The sequence below is a fragment of the Mustela lutreola genome, chromosome 1 (genome assembly GCF_030435805.1).
Source record: "Mustela lutreola isolate mMusLut2 chromosome 1, mMusLut2.pri, whole genome shotgun sequence".
In the NCBI taxonomy this organism is placed as follows: Eukaryota; Metazoa; Chordata; class Mammalia; order Carnivora; family Mustelidae; genus Mustela; species Mustela lutreola.
Genome location: NC_081290.1, coordinates 148,763,139 through 148,788,462, shown reverse-complemented (window position 1 = coordinate 148,788,462; position 25,324 = coordinate 148,763,139). Strand labels below are relative to the sequence as shown.

The 25,324-nt window shown below is 38.4% G+C and overlaps 1 protein-coding gene and 1 long non-coding RNA gene across 3 annotated transcripts in view; one reads left to right on the top strand and one right to left on the bottom strand.

Annotated features, from left to right (window-relative positions):
- The window catches only part of LOC131832964 (glycophorin-A-like), a 34,092-nt gene extending 15,194 nt beyond the window's left edge, over window positions 1-18,898 (bottom strand). Inside the window, exons 1-2 of one of the 2 annotated variants that reach the window (XM_059176213.1) lie at window positions 18,764-18,898; window positions 16,356-16,427 (exon numbers count right to left, since the gene is read on the bottom strand). In XM_059176213.1, the coding sequence (XP_059032196.1) occupies window positions 16,356-16,427; window positions 18,764-18,803 (112 nt within the window). In that variant the 5' untranslated portion in view covers window positions 18,804-18,898. The remainder of the gene's footprint in view (window positions 1-16,355; window positions 16,428-18,763) is intronic. The other variant, XM_059176218.1, reaches the window with a different exon arrangement.
- Window positions 1-25,324, top strand: part of LOC131832977 (uncharacterized) — a 159,390-nt gene that overhangs the window by 15,833 nt on the left and 118,233 nt on the right. The window lies entirely within an intron of this gene.

Genomic DNA, 25,324 nt, shown 5'->3' with positions numbered 1-25,324 from the left:
AAAAGCTTAGTGAAATCTTCCAAGGACCCCTCGGTTACTGGGAACCTTGGGTATTCATTCATTTACTCATTAGTTCATGAAGGTGTTTTAGCATGCTTACTTTGCGCTATGTACAAAGAACACAAGAAATAAATGAATCAATAAATCAGTAAATCGATAAGTCATGGTCTTCCCAGCAAGGAAATTGCAGCTTAGTAAAGAGACACAACGATCTGATCTAAGTCTTATAATGTGTTTTCTCTGGAAGTGAAGTGATGGCCCCAAAGACGCTGTGGTCCATTCTATGGGGAGGAGGACGAGGTCGAAAGACCTCGGGGGGGTGTTCTTGGAACTCATCTTGCAAGAAATCCAGGATTTCGACTGGGTGGACATTTAGGTACTGAGTCAGCAGTGCCAGCCATGCCCAGGAATTTGAGACATTGCTGAGGGATCTGCAAATATCTAAGTGGCTGTCGCACAAATGGGAAGAGAAGCAATACAGAGAGGGAGTGAAGGGAACTGCTGAAGAGCTTAGCAGAGCCCTGTGTGCCACGGGCCCTGGTAGGGAATTTGGACTTTATCCTTAAAACAGTGGAAGGACAATAAAGGGTTTGAAGCAAATTTTCATTTGCGGGAGATCACTGTCAATAGTAGGTTGAAGGATGTGGGGGAAAAGAGCATGCCCAAGAATGAGAACCCTGTGTTCAGGGGCGGCCAAGATAAGCAGTCCCTTTGTAACCTGGCACTCCTTTCCACTGAGGGTCCTTATCACTACTTGGCCTTGCTTTTGGCAGAGAAGACGTATAATCTGAGGGCATAACAAGTAGAAAATGACAGTGTGTTGTGGAGAAAAAAAGACCCAAGAATAGGATCGAACACCTCTTAAAACCCGTACCTTAGTGCTTTGTGTGTGTGTGTGTTTTTTAAAGATTTTATTTATTTATTTGACAGAGAGAGAGAGATCACAAGTAGGCAGAAAGGCAGACAGAGAGGTGGGGGGGGAAGCTGGCTCCCTGCTGAGCAGAGAGCCCAATGCAGGGCTCGATCCCAGGACCCTGAGATCATGACCTGAGCCAAAGGCAGAGGCTTTAACCCACTGAGCCACCCAGGTGCCCCAGTGTTTTGAATTTTAAACAAAGTCAGAGAAGGGGAAAAAAAATAATTATAAATGTATAAGCAAAGTATATATAACTTTTTGTTGTTGTTGTTATCGAAATGAGAAGATGCTTATGGAGACAGACCTTATTAAAATAAAATTTGAACTTTATCAAAACCATTTTCAGCCTCTGGCAAATAGATGTCTTTCTTCTCCAAAAGCTATTTCTCAGAGAAAAGGAGCATTTAGTGGAAATTTTTTTCGAAAGAAGTAAAGGCTAAAGCCCAAGGCTCTAAACTCTAGCCAGAACTCAGGGATATCTAACACTGAAGGCAACGCATTGTTTAGAGAAACAAAGTCCTTGAGGTAATTTCCAAAAATTGCGTATACTTGATTCAAGTCCCAACTGCAAATGTTGCGTTCTACTTGCACACTTACAAAAACTTATTAGTGGCCAAATTTATTTGAGGCCAAAATTTTCCACTTCTCTTCTTAGAAATACCTGCCTTAATTCTCCAGAATTAGTTGCTTTGATGCAATTTCTTATTATACTCACCTAAAGTCACCAACACAGTAAGAAAATAAATATAGCAAATAAATGCCCTAAGAGCAACTTGATAAAAAATGTTTTTTAAACTTCATTTTCTCAACAATCAAGTATCCGGAACGGATCTATAAAATGATCTTTGTTGTAGTTTTCCTTCCATTTTCAGAAAAAAAAAAATATGTATTTCAATAGTCATTAACCTGTGTGCTTGTTAGCAGAACGAGGAGGGCTCAGAATCTTTTACAGAAACACATGGTCTACCAAAAAATGTTAGCTCGAAGGATTAATAATTTTGCTCACTCACATAAGTTTTTCTATTTTTAGCACATAGTTAAATTTTAAAGAACTTGCTGGTTATTTTTAAGATTCACATGGGGCAATTTGAAACATTTTATCAATCACTTCAAATTAAATACACTATCCCCGGGTTGAAAAATGTCACCTAGGAGAAACAAAAGAAGTATCCTTTTGTACATTCTCAGGTGCTTAAACTACTTTCAATATTCAAAGTAAGGAAACTAAAATCCCACAATACTACGTACCCCTAACAACTGTCAAGAATGTTTTGATGTTTACATTCGGCAGCAATAGCCCTCAATTTTGTGTGACTCTCCCACAGTCCTTGGGCCCTAATCAGCTAAAGAATAGCTGTGGACATATATAGTTACCCAAAGCTGCAAAATTTCTGTGAATAAGGGGATTTTATTTTAATTTTTTTTATTAATTTTATTCATTTATTTTGACAGAGAGAGATCACAAGTAGGCAGAGAAGCAGGCAGAGAGAGAAGGGGAAGCAGGCTCCCCTCTGAGCAGAGAGCCCGATGTGGGGCCCGATCCCAGGACCATGAGACCATGATCTGAGCTGAAGGCAGAGGCTTAACCAATCACCCAGGCACCCTGCTACGGTACTTCTTAAAAAGTACGTTACAGTGACTGGAATTGAATCACGTAATTTTAGGTTCGGGAAGGGTGTCATGAATGAATCCATATATGCCATCCAGAATGGTGAAGATTTCTAATTTTCATGATTGTATTATCTCTTACTTATATACTATTTAAATTGTTCCAGAACATTAACCTCTTTTGTCTCTTCTCCTCACTACTCGGATCTCACGGTTGCTCACTAAAACTCTACCAGTCTGAGATGTCCCTGTGTTGAGTCAGGGAGCATGGGAAGGCCCCCGTCTCTGTTCCCAGTGCACCAAAAGGGTGGGGTGACATGTGGGCCCAGGATACATTAGAGATAGAATGGAGACTAGAAGTCCAGTTTCCTAACACCCTCCTCCATGCTCTTCCCACCATATCACACGGCTTTCCCAAACAGTTGACATTTCTAACATGAAATGTTATAAGAAAGAAAAACAATAAAGTGCCATGTTGGACAAATGCCCTATGGTCTTGCTTAATGGCCATACTCCCAATAGTTGAGCTCCTGACTCAGTGTGATAACACCGGCTCTCGCAGCTGCTGCCTTGGGTTTGGTTCCCTCCTGACTTGCAGGTGATAGAAGTCTTATCTTGCAAAAGCAAACTCTTACAAGGACACACCCTACACATGAAATGCCTGAAGTAGTTTCCAAGTCAGAAAACTAAATTTTCTAAGCACTACAGTTTTTTGCTGTTGTTGTTTTGTTGTTTTGCTTTGTTTTTGGCATTGTGAAGACCATGAAAACTGATTGACAAACTTATCTGTGGAAGTTTCCCACAGCTAATTTGTAGTCAGATAGGGACAAAAACTCACATCTCCTGACTTCCAACTCAGTGTCTCTTTGGCCAGCCCTCTTGTTTTATACAGAGTGAATGTATAAATGAGGATCTTGCCTGTTCCCAAATATTTATATATATATACATATATGTATACATATATGTATATATATAAGATGCTGAGGAAGATGTATATACACACACATGTGTATATACACATGTATATACATATATACATATATATGTATGTGTATATATATAAATATATATATATATATATATATATATATATATATATATTTGGAGGACACTATTGTTGCGAAGCAATATTTTAAAGGAAATATTCAGTTTTGCTCTTGAACCACAGGATTGACAAACTCAATCTGGGTCAAGTCAGATGTCCATCCTGTCTGTGGTCACTCATTTTCTTTTTTTGGAAGGGTTTTATTTTTTTTTTTTAGGAGTCTAGAATAGTCAATTACAACTTAGAAAAACTGAGCTTCCTAAAGAATAAAGTGGTCATTGTGATGACATTTGAGCCTGATGTTTTGAATAGCCCTCAGTGTTTGGTTTGAACTCTCTGCTCAAGAGCTCTTAAAGAAAGGGACAAGGACACCTGAGGGGCTCAGTGGGTTTAAGCCTCTGCCTTTGGTTCGGGTCATGATCTCAGGGTTCTAGGATCGAGCCCCGCGTCAGGCTCTCTGCTCAGCAGGGAGCCTGCTTCCCCCCCTCTCTCTGCCTGCCTCTCTGCCTGTCAAATAAATAAACAAAATCTTAAAAATAAATAAATAAATAAATAAATAAAGGGGCAGCTTGTTAACAGGTACATTTCATGGGCATGGTGTCCAAAGCAGTAACCCAGTTTCCACTCATCTACAGAGGCCTGCTCTGGTGACTCCCATGCAGCCAAGTGGTCACACTTCTACCTTCCTTCACTTGATAGAATAACAGCTCCTCATTGAATCCTCATTGTCGACTAGAGTGACAGCAACTTCCTTCAAGGAACCTTGAACGTGACTGCTTGGCTCTGAACTGCCCAGCTACTGGCCATTCTCATGGTCCCAAATCATTGTTGAGACAGCAGGAACAGAAGGAAAAATCAGCCTATAATCTCAGACACTGTATTTTCTTCAGCCCAGATAGAAAGAAAGCAAAGGATATTTATCTCTGCTATCTCAGTGAGAAAGGAGGTCAGAATTTCACTCTTAGCTTTGCTACTAACTGGTTGAGGATCTGAGTAGGTCACTGAATTTATCAGTTTCTTGCTTCCAATATGAGAGTAATGGAACAGATATCCTCTAAGGAACTTCACTAGTCCCAAATTGTTTGTTGACTGAGATAATAATATTCATATTTAACACATTGCCTATTCATTACAGTCTGGATATCCTCTCTTGCCATCTTCAAAACAGTTACCTGAGTGCATATTACTATCTATTAATCATTAACTATAGAGAAAAACAAAGATCAGAAACATTGCCTAACTTGCCTAAGATACTCAGGTGATAAATGGTAGAACTGGACACTAACATTTTAATTTTATATAATATTCACATGTCACAAAATATCATTCTTCCTTTGATTTTTTAAAACACTTAAAAAGTAAAAACCATTGTTAACTTGAAGGCTGTACGAAACCTGGTGGTGGGCTGGATTTGGCTCACAGTCTGTAGTGTGCTGGTGCCTACATTAGTGTATGTAGACTCTCTGGCTATGCAACTCAGTCATCACTGTTTTTTGAGAGAGCCCCTTAGATGGTTCCAACATGTAGTCGAGAGAGTGAATTCCTGCAGTAATCGGTTGGAAATCAATTCACTGTGTCATTGCTGGCATTAAAATATTAAATTGTATAAAACAGAAAAGAGTGCATCACATAATAAGGAGAGTTTTATTTTGTGGAATCTTGTTTCATATGTGTTTATGTATTTGTGTAGGGTGAGTTGCAGTGGACATTTACTACATTTTATTCACATTTGAATGGGTCTTGAGGTTGAGATACCTTGCTATACACTATCCGAATATCTGGCCTCCAGAAGGGCTGAGGGAATCAACGGTACATGACACAACTGAGATCCATTCAAGGCACCTATGAGCTGCTGGCTAGTTGGCTCCTACCTAGAACAATATTACCAGTTTTTATAGGATCCATAAAAGCAGTTGGAGTTTCTGTGTATACTGTGCCATTAAAGTGATCTGGGTTTTCTGAGAGAGAGTTCTTTAAAAACATAAAGTTAACCAACAGGATAATTACAAATAGACTATATACCTTCAAAACACATAAGAGGATAAAGGTGAACTGACCATAGCACAAATGTCAAAACATCAGAAATAAATCATTAAAAAAAGAAAGTATGAATAAAGATAACAAAAGATACTAAATGTCAGTTGTGAATCCATAGATGCATATAAATGAAATTTCCACATTAAAATACAAAGACCTATAGATTGAGTCAAAATAGACAGGAAAAAAGGACCCTAATGAATGTATGCTAGATCACAAGGAACACAAACAAGACAAAAGAATGCAAAATGTGTAAAAAAATAAGTGCAAAGGTATATTAGACAAATAAAGATAACTCAAAAGAGGAATCAAAAATTTTGAAATTAGGTAAAGTAAATTAAAGACAAGAACATTTACAAAGACAGGGAGGGTTAATTTACACTATTAAAGGACATATTGCACAGTGATTCTTAGGTAAATATGGATCATTATATCCCAAAAACATACCAATAAGAAATACCAAGCAAAAGAAGAAATTGACAGAATTATAATAGTTGTGGAACAATTTTAAGACTTTTCTCCAACTGTGATAGATCGATGAAGGAAAAAAAAACAAACACTGACAGGACCTGAAAAATATCTGGCTTGCAGTCACAAGTGATTATGTTTACTTTTTTGGTGCAATAAATCAATAAGAATAAACTTTATCACATGCTCCTGCATTCATACCCTCACTTCGAAGTGACATTGCTGAAGTGCCTGACAAGATGCTTTTGTGATCTGCACCTGACAGGGTAGTTCAGGGAGGACAGACACCAAGAGGCATATTTGTGCAGTGTGTCTCCCAGCAGGATGCAATTTCACTACCATGATTCACCCTGCCAGTTGCCTTCAACCCATGTACTATTCTTGCATTCTGTACTTCGGGATTATTTTATTTCTTATGATTTTTAAGTGTAATCAAGACTGAGAAATAAGTGGGAATCACCAAAGGAAGATCCCGAGATAAAAAGGTTATCTAGCCCAGAGTAAAAGGAACAAAAGGCTAACATCATAGTCACACAGTTCAGGCTCATTAACTGCACCTGTAGGAGAAGACAGACCACCAGCCTTCAGTCAGTCGGGTCTCCACTTTAATGAAAGCGCAAGTAGAGACCTGAGTGACAATGTTGCAAGAGTAAGGAAGAGCCAAGCCTGGAATATCACTCTTTAAGAGACAAATTCGGCAACTTAATGTATTGAATAAGTGCCCAGATTCTAGAGCCAACTTGCCTGCAATTCAGACTAATTTCCCTAACTACTAGCCGGGACCTTCGGCAGTTTGGCTAATCTCTCTGTACTTTTGTTTCCTCTTTTGTGAAATGGGGATAATAATTGTCTCTATCTTATAAATTACTGACTGAGTTAAATAAGTTAAAATATGTATAAATTTTGCACAAAGAGAAAAGCTGGTCTTAAATATGGAATTTCTAAGAACTACAAATAACCAAACTAATCTCAAAAAACAACAGAGGTGGAGGGCTTACACTTCAAAATTTCAAAACTTACTACAAAGCAACAGTAATCAAAACAATATGCTGCTGCTCAAAGAATCAATAGAATAGAATTGAGAATCTAGAAGTAATCCCATACATATACCAATAGATCTTCAGCAAGTGTGCTGAGGTAATTAAATGGTGAAGGAACAGTCTCTTCAACAAATTGTGCTGGAACGACTAGTATCCTAATGCAAAAGAATGAAGTTGGATTCTTATCTCACACCATCTAAAAAAAATCAAATAAAAAAATGGACCAAAGACATAAATATAACAGTTAAAACTATAAAACCCTTATATGGAAACATGGAAGTAAAACTTTATGACCTTGGATTTGCAGTCAGTGGTTTTCTTTTTTTAAGATAAAATGCCAAAAGTACAAGCAACAAAATAAAAAAAAAATAAATTGGACTTCATCAAAATAAAAAACTTTTGTGTGTCAAAGGATGCTCTCAAGAGAGCAAAAACATGACCCACAGAGTGGGAGAAAATATTTGCAAATCATCTGTCTGCTAAGGGTCTAGTATCCAAAATATATAAAGAATTATTATAATGTAACAAAACCACAAACAACCCAACTTAAAGATGAGCAAAGAACTGGAGTAGACATTTCTCTAAGAAGATATACAAATGGCCAACAAATGCATGAAAAGATGCTTAATATTATCAGTCACTAAGGAAATGCAGATCAAAAGCACAATAAGATACGACTTCACACCCACTAGAAAATAACAAGTGTGGCTGGAGATGTGGAGAGACTGGAGCTCTCATACACTCTCGAAGGGACTGTAGAATAGTGCAGCTTCTATAGAAAAAGTATGGCATTTCCTCAATTTTATATATAAAATACCATATGACCCCAAATTTCTACTCCTAGGAAAACTCAAAAGAGAATTTAAAAAAAGGTGTTAAATAAAAAAAAAAAAAAAAACTTGTACAAGAATCTTTATAACAACACTATTTATGAAAGCCAAACAAGTAGAAATGACCCAACGTCCATCAACTGATGAATGAATAAATAAAATGTGGTGTATTCATGCAATGGAATATTATTCAATCATAAAAAAGAATGAAGTACTAACACCTGCTACAACATGGATGAAACTTGAAAACATTATGCTAAGTGAATGAAGCAAGACATAAAAGGCCATCACTGTATAATTACATTCATATGAAATATTCAGAATAGGAAAACTGATAGAGACAGAAAGCAAATTAATGGTTTCCAAGGCCGATGGGAGGGGAAATGAGAACTTAATGTATCTGGTATTTCCTTTTAGGGTTATGAAAATGTTCTGAAACTAAATAATGGCTATGGGTATACAACATTGTAATTATACTAAGTGCCACCAAGTTACATATTTAAAAATGGTTAAGATGGTAAAATTTGTTACATGTATATCTCCACAATAAAAAAAAATATTAAATCTATGTACCTGGCTGAGAGTAGTGCTTAGCACTAAATAAATGCTAAACGAATACAGGTATTATTCTTTGGAATCTAACTGTATACAGAACCTAATTTATACTATACCAATGTAGAGATGGATGTGCCAAAGATGACTAAATAACTGTGTATAGAACTTTGTACACTAAAACTAAAGATGACATCTTCTATTCCGGTGTTTACATATAATAATTTGGGTTATATAGAAACTCAACCAAAATCCCAAAGTGGAAATTATATAGGGCATAGTGTCTGATCACAATACAATAAAATGAGAAATTTATATGGGGGGAAAAAGTGGAGGAAAAAATAAAATTTAAGTAAGTAACCAACTGCAACAAAGTAGAGGATTAATGCAGGAATTAGTGACCATTTTGAAATTGAAAGCAAGAACATCTCTTATCAAAGTTTAGTAATAATGGCCAAAAATGTACTTACAAAACTCAAAATCTCAACTGATCATTATTAAATAATAAAAGACAATAAATAAAATGAGCAAAAGTATAGCAAAATAAAGCTTACAGAGATTAAGGAAGAAGTCAATAAAGATAAAATAAAAAATGACTAAGAGTATAATATCAAAATTGATTAATATGTAAAAATAGTTTTTGAAGAATTAATAAAATAAGGAAACCATTACAAGTTTCAATCAAGACAAGTTGAAAACATAAAACACAAGTATGTAATTGTTAGGAATGAAAAAAGGTACATAAAATTCATAGATAACATTTTTAATTGGGAAAACTTAATTAAAATAAAAAGTACTTATCAAATTCAACACCCAAGGAACAAATAATCCAATAAATAAATGGGCAAAAAACATGAACAGACATTTCTGCAAAGACAACCAAATGGCCAACAAGGACACAGAAACAGTGCTCCACATTGCTTGGCATCAGGGAAATACAAATCAAAGCCATAATGAGATACCACTTCACACCAGTCAAAATGGCTAAAATTAATCAGTCAGGAAACAACCTATGTTGGCAAGGATGTGGAGAAAGGGGAACCCTCTTCCACTCTTGGTGGGAATGCAAGCTGGTGCAGCCACTCTGGAAAACAGTGTGAAGGTTCCTCAAAAGGTTGAAAATAGAGCTACCCTACAACCCAGCAATGGCACCACTGGGTATTTATCTCAAAGATACAAATGTAGCGCTGAAGGGGCACATGCACCCAAATGTTTATAGCAGCAATGTCCACAATAGCCAAACTATGGAAAGTACCTAGATGTCCATTGAGAAATTAATGGAAGTTGTGAGATATATATACTATTCAGCCATCAAAAAATGAAATCTTGCCATTTGCAATGATGTAGATGGAACTAGAGAGTGTTATGCTAAGAGAAATAAGGCACTCAGAGACAGACAATCATCATATGATCTCGCTAATATGCGGAATTTAAGAAACGAAACAGAGGCTCATAGGGGAACAGAGAAAAAAAATTAACAAGAAGAAACCAGAGAGGGAGACAAACCATAGGAGACTTTTAAGCATAGGAAACAAACTGAGGGTTGCTGGAGGGGAAAAGTGTGGGGGGATGGGGTAACTGGGTGATGGACATTAAGGAGGTCACATGATTTAATAAGCACTGGGTATTTTATAAGATTGATGAATCATGGACTTCTACTTCTGAAATTAATAATACATAATATGTTAATTGAATTTAGATAAAAATTAAAAAATAAAATAAAATGTGTCTTGGAAAAATATGTATGATATGATTGAAGGGTGCCTAGGTGGCTCAGTCAGTTTAGTGTTTGCCTTTGGCTTAGGTCATGATCTCAGGCTCCTGGGATCAGCCCCACATCAGGCTTCCTGCTCAGCAAGGAGTCAGCTTCTCCCTCTCCCTCTGCCGCTCCTTCCACTCCTTCACTCCCTCTCTCTCTCAAGTAAATAAATAAAATCTTTAAATATATATATATATATATATATGAATATGTGACTATATCTACCTATATCTATCGATCTATGATTAAGCATCTAATGAAAATAAGCCCGAGAAATAAAAAGCCATAAAAAAAGAACACTGCCAAAAATTGCACTCAAGAAACACACTCAATGAAGAAATAATTAAGCAAATCAAATAAGACAACTCTTTTGGAGCCTTCAAAAAAAAAAATCAATGCCATTAAAAAAAAAGTTGGGGATTCTTTCTAAACTAAAATAGATGCAGCAACCAAATTCGATGAATGAATGCAGGCTAATATTTGATTTTAAACAAAAACAGCTATAAAAGACATTCATGGGACAATTGGGAAAATAAGAATATAAAGAGTATATTATGATATTACTATTAATACTATAAAATATGAAATAATGTGATTGTTTAGGATAATGTCCATTTTCTTAGGAGGTGAATATGAAAATGATTGTGAGTGAAGTGCCATTCTGTCTGCAACTTATGCTCAAATGATACAACAAAAGTATATATATTTATACACTTATAGACAGATAAAACAAATATGGTCAATTATTCACAACTATTAAATCAGGAAATATAATATATAAATATTTCTGCTAGTCTTCTTTGATTTTTTTCCATGTGTTTGGAATTTTTCAAAATAAAAATTTAGCGAAAAGGAGTAGGATAATATAATTCACCATATTTGTGTATACATGAAGAAAATATAATTTTTGCTTATTTTTGTAAAAAAATCCTTCTACTATAATTGGAAGAGATCACTTTTCTTAAAAATATCTTTCATGCTTAAAACTGAGACATAGTGATTAATTATTTTTTAATAAAATGCACAAAAATTCCTTTACCTTTTTAAAAAAGATTTTATGTATTAATTTGACAGAGAGAGAGACAGTGAGAGAGGGAACACAAGCAGAGGGAGAGGGAGAGGAGAGGAAGAAGCAGAATCCCCACTGAACGGAGATCACTAAGTGGGGCTCAATCGCAGAACCCTGGGATCACAACCTGAGCTGAAAACAGGTGATTAATTGATGAGCCACCCAGGCATTTGCCTTTTTGATAGCAAATGCATATGTGCACAAAAGTGGATTGCAGAAAAAATATATATATAGCAAATATAGGTAAAATGATCCTAAAACAAAAATTAAATGCAGCACAACATTAAAGGAATACAAGAGCCAAGAAATTGATACTAGGATGGGAAGCACAGGGCACTATAATATTCATTGATATAATTCATCACTTCAACATACTGAAGAATAAAAATACAGCAAAAAAACCCAGAAACTAGTAAGATGAATAGACATCTTTAAAGGAAAGTAAGCAAATGTTTAAAAAATACTCCTGTCATACTTGGTAGAATAGATATTTTCTCTCTTGATAACTGTCAGAAAATTTACTATCATACCATTAAGCTATGGAAGTCAACTTTCAATGTTTCAACTATGATGCAGAAAAGGTATTTTAGATCTTTTCTTGATTAAATCAATGGGAAATTTCTCAATATGATAAGGATAATGTAGTGAAAGCAACAGACGTCATAATTAATGGTGTGACATTCATATTATAGACAGTCTCAAGACAAGGATGACAACTGTCACTACCATTATATAACATTAACATATATAACATTTAGAAGTTCTAACAAATGCAATATGATAGGAAAGGAGCAGCTAAAAATATTTATTTCAAGTGAAGAAACAAATTTTATTTTTATAGGGAATACAATTACCTAGTTTTGAAAATTGAAGAGAATCAACTATCTTAACCACAAAAAAGGTTAGTGATGTCAGTTATAAAATGAACATATACAAAGTAATAAATTCATCATAGGCTGTCAATAAACAATTTGAAAATATAATGAAACGTGTTTTTTTAAAGATTTTATTTTTCAGGGTGCCTGGATGGCTCAGTTGCCAGGCATCTGCCTTTGACTCTGGTAGTGATCCCAGGGTTCTGGGATCAAGACCCACATCCAGTTCCCTGCTCAGCAGGAAGCCTGCTTCTCCCTCTCACTCCCCTGCTGTGTTCCCTCTCATGCTGTGTCTCTCCCTATCAAATAAATAAGTAAAATCTTAAATTTTTTTTTTTTATTTTTCCTTTATTTGAGCGAGTGCATGAGAGAGCATGAGGAGGGGGAGGGGCGGAGGGACAAACAGACTCCCCACTGAGTGGGAGGGCTCTCTGAATCCCAGGACCTGAGGTGCCCAGGTGCCCCTGAAATTTATTTTAATGAAGACATAATATAACAGAACATGTAAAATGCCTCTTCAAAACGGAAACACATAAATTTATCTAAAGTTTCTTTCAGAATTTTTTTCAATTCTTCGGAGGATGTAAGATAAGACTCAGAAGAAAAATGTGATCTATTCCCAATTCAGAGATTTACCATTACAAAGTTTTTCTTTGCCATGAGCTAATTTATTCATTTAGTTCCATCGTTCATTCTATTTTCACCTAATAACATGGAGATACTTTCATGTTGCCTAAGGGATAGCTTTCCCAGGTGATTCTGAAACTCATCTGGAGGAACAAACAAAAACTTCCGGCTTCCGGTCAAGGCAAACTAGCTTGTTGCAGACCAAAAATCCTCCTGTCCATGATACACAGAAGAGCTGAGCCAATGGAAAGCATCCAGGGAGGGCAGCAGAGTCTACCAGAACAACAGGCTCTGGAGGTGGAGGGGAAGTGCAGTTGGGTGAGCTTGACATTGGCCACCAGCTCTCTCTCCCCTGAAGACATTTATTTGTCTATTTCCAAGTGAGTCCCAAGAAGCTGTGAAACTTGTGAGAGAGTTTAATGGTCTCACAGAATGAGGGGTTCAGGGCTTACTGAGGACGAGAAGCCACAATGAATGCAACAGATTTTAAGTTGGGGCCCCCAAAATGCTACTTCCTAGAAATAGGGGTGAACAGAAAGAGAGCTTTCCAAAAGACCAAATGCTGGCTGTAGCTCTCAGAGGCTTGGTTGCTGAGTGGATTAAGATGTTTCTTCTCCAGGACGCCTGGGTGGCTCAGTTGGTTGAGCAACTGCCTTCGGCTCAGGTCATGATCCTGGACTTTCAGGATCGAGTCCTGCATTGGGCTCCCAGCTCCTTGGGGAGTCTGCTTCTCCCTCTGACCTTTTCCTCTCTCATGTTCTCTCTCACTCATTCTCCCTCAAATAAATAAATAAAATCTTTAAAAAAAAAAAAAGAAAAAAAAAAGATGTTTCTTCTCCAGTAACTGCCCCCGCAGAAGCCAGGATCTGAGCTGGCTCTGGTTTGCTTGCCCTCACTCACCTCACCCCAAATCTGACTCTGATAGATCCCTACTGTATTACAACTGAATATTTTATTCACCATTGATTTTTTAAATTCATCTTGAGTTTTTAAAAAAATATTTCATTAAAATATTTATCTTGATGACTTAAGGTTTTGGTGCCCCCTTCACTTTGGTCCTGAGGTGACAGGTTCTCTCACTCTATCCTAATCCCAGCCTTGAATCCTACACTTCAAATCAGTGAATTCCATTTCATGCAAATTACATTTTAGTAAAGCTGTTAAAAAATAACACAGAGAAACAGCTTCTTTTCACTTGCAATCAAGGAAATAAAAGTCAACACATAAATATACCAGGTTGTTCACTTAACCTTTATCTCAGATAAAGACTTCTGAGATACAATTTGGCAAGAAAGTACTGAGACAGATGCCTTCAAAATATACTGATGGGTATACACTTTGACATAACTTTTGGGGAAGTGAATTTAGCAATATTCATCAAGACCTTTAAAATGTTCATATTCTGACACAAAAATGAGTCTACAAGATGTCTATCTTAGAATTGTTTAGGTATTAAGGGGGGCACTTGTGATGAGTACTGGGTGTTATACATAAGGGGTGAATGACTAAATTCTACTCCTGAATCCAGTATTACCCTGTATGTTAGCTAACTAGAATTAATTAATTAATTAATTAATTAAAAATTTATTTATTTATTTGACAGAGAGTAGGAGAGAGAGGAAGAAGCGGGTTCCCCACTGAGCGGGGAGCCTGATGCGGGGCTTGATCCCAGGACCCCGGGATCATGATCTGAGCCAAAGGCAGATGCTTAACTGACTGAACCAGCCGGTGCCCCAAGCTAACTAGAATTTACATAAAAACCTAAACAAACAAACAAAAGACTGTAAAGCAGAAACAACCTAGGCATAGGTTGAAACATGGCATAGGTTAAATAAACTATGATTATGCATCAGCTGTAATACCATGAAACCATTAAAATGTTTTATAAGTATTATTGACTAATACAGAAAAGATGTTCTCTAAGTGAAGAAAAGTCAGGTTTCAGAATATTATGTGAAGTCATTTTTTAATGACTGCTTTTCTTTCTGTGTTCCCTCTCTCACTGTGTCTCTCTATCATAAATAAATAAAACCTTTAAAAAATAAATTAAAATGAATAAAACTTTCTGAACCTCTGTTTTTTCACCTGCATAATGGGGATAGAACCTATTCCATAGAGTTATTGTCAGAATAAAATTCATGCAAGGGGCTTAGCGTGGTGCCTGGAACATAAAAAGTGTCCCGCTTGAACTACTAATATTTTCCAATTCTTCTTGTTCTCTAATGAATATGTGAAAAGTTGAATATAGGCATGACCCTTGTCCTCTCTTTCCATATGGTTTCTGTAAAGTGGAGAACTCATTGTCTCTATCATTGGGTAAATATGTTCTATCACTGGATTCACAGTACCTAGGATCAGAGGTGGTGAAAGCAGATGTGTAATTGGTGCTTGCATGGAGACTCTGAAGACATAGGAACAAGTTAAGGTCACGGGAGGCTAATGGTACAGAAGACTGATGTTAGTCGTAACGCAGTCTGATTTTCATATTGGATTAGAAGAAGCATAGCTTAGCAGAAAACCCTTCACTTGACTCATTCTCCATTTACCACCAAGGATCTAAAACTCTTCTTCCCTAAGTGAAGCCAGTTTGTCTTTCTTGTTGTACCTAGTTAATTGCTTAACTTTAACACCTCTGTGAGTTATGCACACCTTGGGGGTACACCCAGCACTTTTGCTTGGATCTTCAAAGCAACTTGCTAAATTTGAGTCTGATTCTAAAATACCAAGGGAGATAAGGCTCTAGTGGAGGTGAGGGCAGAACTCTCTTCCTGCACCTTTGCTCTAGGGGCTGGTGTCGCACTTGGGGACTGAGAAAAGAATGTACAATGTTTTATGATTTGGGGCTTGTGATGTTTCCAGAGTTGTTTACTTTTCTAAGACAGGCATGGGCCAGAACACTCCCTAAGTCCCATGTTGTGACAGAAGTCTCTTAGGGTTCTATATGCTGCCACTTTCCTGATACTCTTAGCTGCTGGAATGTGGCAGCTGGCAGTTTGGGGCTATGCATCATAACAGAAGTGTATGGGTTGTGTATCATAACAGAAACAAACCCTATAAAAATGGAAAAATTATTAAGGATGGTTTATCTCATCTGTTCACCAATAATTCTTGCTTTTTTCCTGACCAGATCCCTGAAATCAGTCTCCAGACATCGTAACCAAGTTTATTTGAGCAGTAATAACCACAATGAAATGCATCTCCCAGGATCTTAGTTTTCTTGTTAATCTTTGCCAGCATTGCTTCGTGATAGGGGCCTCTTAGAAAGCAGAGATTTGTTCAGTTTTCTTTTAAATAGTTTTTAAACTCTTCCTAATTACATTTTATTGATTCTCTTTGCAGAAAATTTAAAAACATCAAAAAAAAAAAATCCCAACACTACAATCCCAACACTTGGAGATAACCCTGGGATGTTTCTTCTCAGGCCTTTTGTTTTAGTTTCCATCTAGGTCATGTATCACAGAAGACCACACAGAGAAGTACTAATTAAATGTACAGAAATGATGATGATGGCTGGAAAACTATTGCAAACCTGTTTCTGTCGGTAGCTTAATTTGTTCTTTCTGAGTCCCGGCATCCTCTTGGTCTTCAGCAGAAATACAACCTATAAAGACAAGTTGAGGAAATCACTTAAAATGTGCCTCCTAAATTGGTTCATAGGTATATTGAACAATCCTCTAGAAACCAAAGTTTTAAAAAAAAAGCATCAAAAGAATGTTAAATCTGGTTTCCCAATTTAAAATTAGTATGTGTCAGGTTTTCTTTTTAAGGATTTATTTATTGATAAATAAATAATCCGAAACCACGAGTTGGACACTTAATCACCCAGGCAGCCTTGACACTTTCCAGACTCTCTCCTTCACACTTTCCAGACTCTCTCCTTCAGTTGCTGCGGGGGGAAGGGGCAGGATCCTGCTCAACACCTTTGCGTTACTCTATAAAGCAGTTACATGCAGAGAATTCTTCAGAGGGTTTCAGAAAAGGCAAAGATGGTAAAGGAGCAGCGTAGGCACTGAGGCCTCACGGTGCTTAGAGTCACATGGCCTTGGTGATCACTCATGACGTTTTCACTGAAGGCCTTAGTATACTCTAGCAAGTAGTGATAGGAAGAATTTCTTTCTTTTCCAGGAATCTTTTCCAAATATCCCACCCCACTCCTGCCGCAAAACCAAACCAAAACCAAAAAACCCCAAAAAACCAAAAAACCCCAAAAGGTTAATGCAGGCCCCCTTCCCCCTCTGAACAACAGAAAGAATACCTCTTCTCTCTTCCGTGTAATAGCTCTACAGTACTGGAATATATTTAAATATTATACCGTATCTCCTCTGCTTGTTTTCGCTTCTTCAAGCTAACTGTCTTTATACTTTGCTACTTGAAAAAATTAGAGCAATTTTATTAGTCTTCTGTTTTCCTGTAATTTTCCCATATTCCTGGACTTTTCGGAAATCATCACATACCCAGGTTTACTCCCTAGACAGTAATTACTATCATAGCTAAATTATTTATTAATTTGCTGTTACTTTATTTTGTCCTTATTTCATTCCTTGGAGGCATGTACCAACATTGTATACATTTTACAGATGAAGATACTGAGGCGAAGAGAGGATATTTTGCCTTAATGTTCCCCAGGCTTTCAGAAGTGGAAGCAAATTTGAGCCCAGTCCTGTCTGTTTCTCATGCCCGCATTTTAACCATTACACTACTTTATCCCCTAATATATCTTAGAAAATGTTAGATCCTTTCCCTGTCTCCTACAGAGTGCCCAGAAGATCCCTGATCTGTGCTCCAATTTGAGTCAGAGTAATGCCTGGGAGATAAATACATTTCAAGGAACTGCCTGCTTCTTATCTCTGTGCTGGGCTCTAGTATTTCTAATACACAAAGACTGCATTTGGGAAGACATTAACCATACCACTCTCAGGAAGAAGCCAAAACTAATTGCTAATTCAATACAACTTAATAATACTCCATATTATGATCTCAGGGTCATGAGATCGAGCCTCACATTGGGTTCAGCACTGAGCATGGAGCATGCTTGGCACTCTCTCTCTCTCTCTCCCTCCACCCCTCTCTGTTCTCTCTCTCTCTCTCTCTCAAAATAAAAAAATTAAAAAAAAAAATAGGGGCACCTGGGTGGCTCAGTCAGTTAAACTTCCACCTTTGGGTCAGATCGAGATCCCAGGGTCCTGACATCAAGCCCCAGGTCAGGCTCCCTGCTCAGTGGGGATCCTGCTTCTCCCTCTCCTCTTTCTCTCACTATTTCCCTCTTTCAAATAATAAATAAAATCTTTAAAAATAATAAGATAAATAAAAATCAATAATACTCTATGTTAATCTTAATGAATTGATTTTGACATTTTGATATCTCCCCAAACCACATAATACCTAAGCCAATAAGACTTGCTTTTTCTTTTTTCTCCATCATTCCTCAGTAATGGACCACAGAGTGGGAAACAACTCCCACATGAATTCAGAGTTCATGCTTGTAGCTCATACTCTTTCAGTGGGAGAAGGAGGAAATTCGAATTCTTCAGAAAACTGTTTTGAAAACTGAGGACCCAATATCCACCTTCATTAGTGACTCTTTAATTTAGAAGTTAAACACAAAGAAGGCAACAAATTTATTCACCTGAGGATATTTCTTATGCTAATTGATACAATTCTTTTCACTGTAGCTGGATTTAGAGCTGAAGCATGCTTCTCTTAATGGAAAACTCTGATCCAGCCATAACTACTGAGCACCTGAGCACTGTACTCTGATTCCTTCCACCGTACCAGCTCAGTTCCAATAAAAATCCATTCACCAGACTGAGATCTGAGACACTAGTCATTCATTTATTCATTTGAGTAAGATAGAACTTAAAGCAGGCAGTTTATATTTTAATCTATAATTTTATATACAATATAACAGCATCATGCTAAAAAAAAAAATCCACTTACCCGAGAATAGTAGTAATATAATTACTATTTTTTCGTACATCCTGAGATCATGAGAGGGTTCTCAGTAGTCAGTACCGGGAAGCCACCAAGGATGGACTGGTATGGTGGCCCGTGGTCCCCACCCAGGAGCTGGTATCTTTCAGACACACCTTTTTGAGGCAGCACTGATAGGCCTGGGAGGTATTTGAAATTAGGCAAATTTGTCAAACATCTGTCAGTAAAGATACATGGATAGCTTCTTAGCTAGCATTATTAAAGTGTTAAGTAAGGTCTTCACTGCAGGGAATTGGTTGTTACATGTTAAATTTATTTGGCATAATTTTTTCTAAGATTTTATTTATTTATTTGACAGACAGAGATCACAAGTAGGCAGAGAGGCAGGCAGAGAGAGAGAGAGAGAGAGAAGCAGGCTCCCGCTGAGCAGAGAGCCCGATGCGGGACTCGATCCCAAGACTCTGAGATCATGACCCGAGCCGAAGGCAGAGGCTTTAACCCACTAAGCCATCCAGGTGCCCCTATTTGGCATAAGTTAAGTGAGCATTGCAAGGCAGTGGTCTTCAGCAGCTGCTCAGTTGGAACTTGAAGACAGGGTCCCTGAGCAAGGGTGGGGTAGCCGTTAGGGAGCTAGAAACCTTCTCATGTTCATGTAGAGATCCTCAGGGGCCGGGATGAAAGTGACTTCTTACATGTGAACTGAATGTATTGGAGAACTCCATTGCCATTGAGTGCTCTGAGGTTTGAAAGAACTCCCACACCCACGACAAGTCACACAGTGATCTGAGAGTGCATGAGACGCAAGAAAATTTCATTTCAAACCGGGTTTCAATGCAAAAGCTAGGACCCGCGTGGCTGCAATCAGGGCGTTCTTTCTCTCCAAAATATGCCTCACTAAGCAAGCAGAAGTGTGTAGCAGGACAATCATGCAAACACTCAAACACAAACACAGATGACCCCCAAAACCTTGTTGTAAAGCAGGTTAAAATGTGGGGTATGGCCCTCTGAGGAAGGGTCATTTTAAAGGGAGGCAGCAAATGAAACAAAAGAATATGAATTAGATCTGAAACTGCTCAAAAGAAGGCGATTGGGTACTCTACCTAAATCTTCCCGTTAGAGCCATGAATATCTTTCCTGCTTGCCCTAGGAAATCGACTTGCTAAGTCAACAATTTGTCAAATAAATTATATGTATATCTTCACCCAAAATGTGGTTTAAAAGACTATTTATGAAACTAACGGTTTGCAGCCTCGGGAAATGGAGCCACAGAGAGAGGAAAAAAAAGTTTTTTACTGGGGAAAAGATGGAGAAAAATGTCAGCTAACATCCCAGACAGGGAGCTTGGAGGGACAGAGCGGGCACTGAGATGCAGGCTTCAGGGGGCACTAGGACTGAGGGTCACAGAGGGGGACTCAGAGACAGTGCAAGAATGTTAAAACCCCAGAGTCCTGGAGTCCCTCTGAAGGGCCTGCCAATTCAGGCAAAGCAATTATAGCAAAATTTACAAGTAGTTAAATGTAACCAATATTTAGGAAACCAAAATCTTGTTTAAATTTAGTATTTGTTATGGCTGGATATCAGGTTGGGTTGCAGAAATTATTCCTAGTAGACAGTCAAATAAAGGAGATTTATTTTTGAATATTAATAAGAGCAATAAGATTATTTCACATGATTTCATATTTTTAAGGTGAGAACAATTAGCATGAGCCTTAAAAATGCTATCTCCCTTTGAAAATAGGCAAATAGTCACTATTCTCACAATGGATTATTAGGTAGCTATTAAAATCATGTTTTCAAAAAATAAAGTCAAATCATGTTTTCAAAAACAGTTGATATAGAGACAAAATGGAAAAATGGCAAGATCCAAAATTTTATATACAAAAATAAAATCCTGTTTGATTCTTTTTTTCTTCTGTGCTTGTTTCCTCTGCCTGGAACACACTCTCTTCTTACATGATCTATTTCTATTCTGCTTAAGATCTCAGTTTAAGAGTTCTTCCTCCAGCAAGCCTTCCCTGACTTCCTAAGTATTCATCAGGGCTTTCTGTTCTCTTATCATCGAGCTTACCACATTGCACTGCAGTCATCTTTGTGTCCTCACTGGACTACAAATTCTAAGTGTGCATGCCCAGCTTGTGGCTATCTTTCTTACCACTGAGAGCTTGGGGCACAGTTGACAATAAATATTTGTCAAATCAATGAATGACAAATGAATATTGCACTAGAGAGGAAAGCAATTTCTTTGAGGCAATCTTGGGGAGCAGAGGTAGGTCTAGCTATCTATCTACCCATCGCCTATGTCATATCAGAGCTTCAGTTTACCTTCAGCATGGAAGTCTGTCGCTAAGGCGGAAGGAGAACAAGAAAATCAGTCTAAAATCCGTAGCATCTTCAGCCAGGAGCTTTCCTGGGGAATCACTTCATTAACCACTCTTGGAACTCCTGCAACACTTAAGCTAGTTCATTTGCTTTCCTGCACGACTATTTCGTTGTATTGGTAAGTCTTGTCTCTCCCTTGTTCTACCTCCAGCACGGGGCAGAATACCCTACCGAGGCTGAGGGGCAGTCAGTAATTCGTCATCAGTGCTGGGACCACCAGACCACATAGCCAGCCGCCTCCATGAACAGCCCGCCCCAGAAGAGAAATGGATGCTTTGCTCTTGGTCACTAGGAACGATCAGTCAGCTCTTACCAATGTGGGGAGTGAGAATTGACCTTGGGGTAAGGACAGTTTTGTAGCTTCCTGCAGGCACCCACGTTGACCCTACCTGGCCTGATTAAAGACAGGCAAAACCTGCAGGGTTCTCAGCGTGATAACAGGAGGCGAACCCGCAGGACACACAGGGTGCGTGGAAGGAAACTGCGCAGTGACCTCTAGTGGCAAATCCGCGTAATGGAAGGAAAAATGTGAGACCTGAAAATGCAACAGAAAAAAATACTCAGATTACATCTCTCCCTTCCATGCATTTCCCCAATCTTCTTTATATTCTTACTGAAACACATATTCCAGAGCATCACAAAACCCCACCTCTGAGATACATCATGCAAATCTGTCAGACAAATTTACATACCTTTTGAGAATTTTGAGTTTATGTCTAAAATAAAACAAGTGCTTTTGAGACATTTCCTCAAACAGGGAAATCTTATTTCAGTTTCTTGGTACTGTATGTCTTTGCGCTATTTTTTCTTGATGGCCAGTAGTCCACAAGAAGGACGAATTACAATGTGGCAAAGGAGGAAAGTCAATTTGGATCTGCCAACCTAGCTCCAACTTGTTTCACCATTGTATCCCTTTTTGTCAATTACTAAGGTCCCAACTGTTTCAAGATCAGACTATACCTCCAGATCAGACCATGCTAGTCTGATCTGCCTGTGGGAAGTCTACTTGTTTGTGTTTTTCATGGAGAACCAAAGAGGGAGGGTAGATGCGGGAAAGTTGACATAATGGCTTCCATTTATCTTGTGCCCGGGAAGCCGCACTCTGCTTTGCCAGAGTGGTTTAACATCTTTCCTTGACCTTCTTTTGTTACCACAGCATTTCAAAATTGAAAGAAACACAAATTTGACAAATCTGTTGCTCAAAATAACTCTATTAGAGAGGAAGAACAGATACAGGTTTCCCCTGCTACCCAAAGGCAGAGCCTTTTTGTGAAACTTCATAAGCTAAATGGCATAAAGCAAAGAAACGATTAGTATTATTTACATAGAAACATATCTGAGCATTTCCAGAACCCCAGAAAACCTCTTTTTGGCTTTTCTCATACCTTAGACACATCTTGCCAACAGATGCACAAAAGAAGTGACGATAAAACATAGGAGCTTGCAGACACCCTCAAGGCTCTGACAGCCTGATGTTGAGATGCTGCTGAGCCTAATTCCGGGGAAGGACCTTGGAGGGGCTGCTCTGGCTCTTTCGGTTTGTGCCGCCTCCGTAATGGCTTCAAGTAAAAATAAACGCTCAATGCTATTGTCATTTCTTGTCTTTTTTTCCTCCTAAAAACAAAAATCCTCATCAGATTTTAACTTTTGGTTACTGGAAACAGGTTCTAACGTAGGTCCTCCGTTGGAGCAGAGGGGTGCAACACAGACTTTCACAAAGCAAGGGATACCTAGATTATCATTCTTATTTTATACCTGAGAAAATCGAGAGATAGATAGGTAAGAGATTGTAAATGTATCCCTTAATTTTATTTGGCTCTAAGTGTCTTCTTATTAAAGATCAAAAAGGATTAATTAATTTTTTTAATGAACATGAAGTATGTATTATACATATTAAGCATTTATTGGGAGGGGATTTAAGAAACTCTGTCCCCCCTTCAGCGTCAGGAAGATTCATCAAGAGTGAGCTTTGCATTCCCATATAGGCAGGATCCCCTGGAGCTGAGAGAGGACTGGCTGTCTCTTGGGTTAGGTAGCCTTTCTGGAGATAGCCAAGTCCTTCCCCCGATGCTGCAGCAGCCAGCTTACACTATGTTATATTCAGGAGGAACCCCAAAGCCTCAGTGTCTTCAGCAGCATTGGTTCATTTCCTGCTCATGTTACATTTTGTCTGTGGAAAGGCTAGGGCTTCCAGGACCCAGACAGTAGTCCCCATTTGAAATCTGCTACTCTTGTTGCAGAGGGAAAAGAAAAATGGCCAAAAAGGGCAACGGCTTTTAACTGTTCTGCTGACACATGGGACATGCCTGTATTGCTCACAGTTACTGGCCAAAGCAAATCACAGGCCAAGCTGACATCAGTGGGGCAAGGAAGTATACTTCCTCCAAAGGGAGGTCCTGCGAGTCCTACGGCAATGGTGAGGCTATTTAACACACTTTCAGGAAAGGCAGTCGATAATTGAGAGCACATGATATAATTGCCATATCCATTGATGTAATTGACCATATCCATTTATACTCTCTGCCCAGCTCCGTTCTGCATTTGAGTTTGTCAACCCAGTTTAGATAGGAGAGCTCTGAAAGGCCTTCTAGACCTGAGATTTAACCCAGGTCCCCATTTCCTTTCCTTACAATCATACAGTGATGTGCTGTGTGTTGGAGGCATGCTAAGTAAATGCCCAAGAAGTCGGAAATCCTCAACGCCACATGAGGAGGCAGTGAACGAGTACTCCAGGTCGGCTTGCATTCCGTTGTGCTATCCTACTGGAATGGTATCAGGCATGATCTTTCCATGGAGGCTCAACAGGTCATTTGTTCTGCATCCATTCAATCATTCAATGAATGATTAATGAGCACCTACCAGGCATTTTATCAAGTGCCAGAGATACAACCTTCAGTGACTCACCTTCCCCTTGAGGAACTTGCAGCTAACTTGGGGGACATATAAGAAGGCAGTTGCGTTCTGGAGTGCCTATTATATAAGCAAAGGGCACTATGGGCACAAAGAGGGGCTCCAAACTTGAAATGAAGACATTACGATGGGCATTCAGTTTTAGAATAAGTAAGTCACAGAGATGAAAAGTACAGCATAAGAAATATAGTCAATAATACTGTGATAACAGGGGTGCTTGGGTGTCTCAGTTGGTTAAGCATCTGACTCTTGATTTGGGCTCAGGTCATGATCTCAGGGTTGTGGGATCAAGTCCCGGGGGGCTCGGCTCAGTGCTCAGCAGGAAGTTGCCTTGTCCCTCTGCCCTTCCCCCAACCTGGTGCATGCTTTCTCTTTCTCAAATAAATAAAGAAAATCTAAAAAGAGTATTGTAATAGCATATGATGACAGATGGTGACTACACTTATTATGGTGAGCACTGGGTAATGTATAGAATCGTCAAATCAATATGTTGTGCACCTGAAACTAATACAGCATTGTATGTAAATTATACTTTGCTAATAAATTTTTTTAAAAAGGAGGCTCCCAACTCAAGCATCAGGTTCTGGAAAGACTTTCCGGAGTAATCAAATAGACACAGAGGTTGAATAACAAGGTCAAGGGAGAAACAAGCACATTTTAGGCAGAGAAAACAGCATAAATAATGGTCTGGAATTGAAAGACAGCACTCAGGTGGTTTGCAAAACTGAAATTCTAAAGACGCACACACAAGTGTGCACATATACACTTTTTTTTTTTTAAAGATTTTTATTTATTTATTTGACAGAGAGAAATCACAAGTAGACGGAGAGGCAGGTAGAGAGAGAGGAAGGGAAGCAGGCTCCCTGCTGAGCAGAGAGCCCGATGCAGGACTCGATCCCATGACCCTGAGATCATGACCTGAGCCGAAGGCAGCGGCTTAACCCACTGAGCCACCCAGGCGCCCACATTTACACTTTTCAATGCCTAGGATGTCAATTCTCTCTGCCCTTCACCTTTGTGTACATGAATTTGGCCCTTGTTCTGTACGTAAAGAAATACCAGGGGAAGTGTATCAGCATAAGATAGAAGACAACTACATAGTAACGTCTTGTTTTTTATTGAGATGTAACATACACAAATTTTAAGTGTGCAATTTGATGGATCAATTATATACACACACACACACACACATACAGACACGTGCATGTGTGTGAGACCACCTCTCAGATGAGGATAGAGAACATTCCCAGAGATTTCACTCTCTCTCCCTCCCACTGT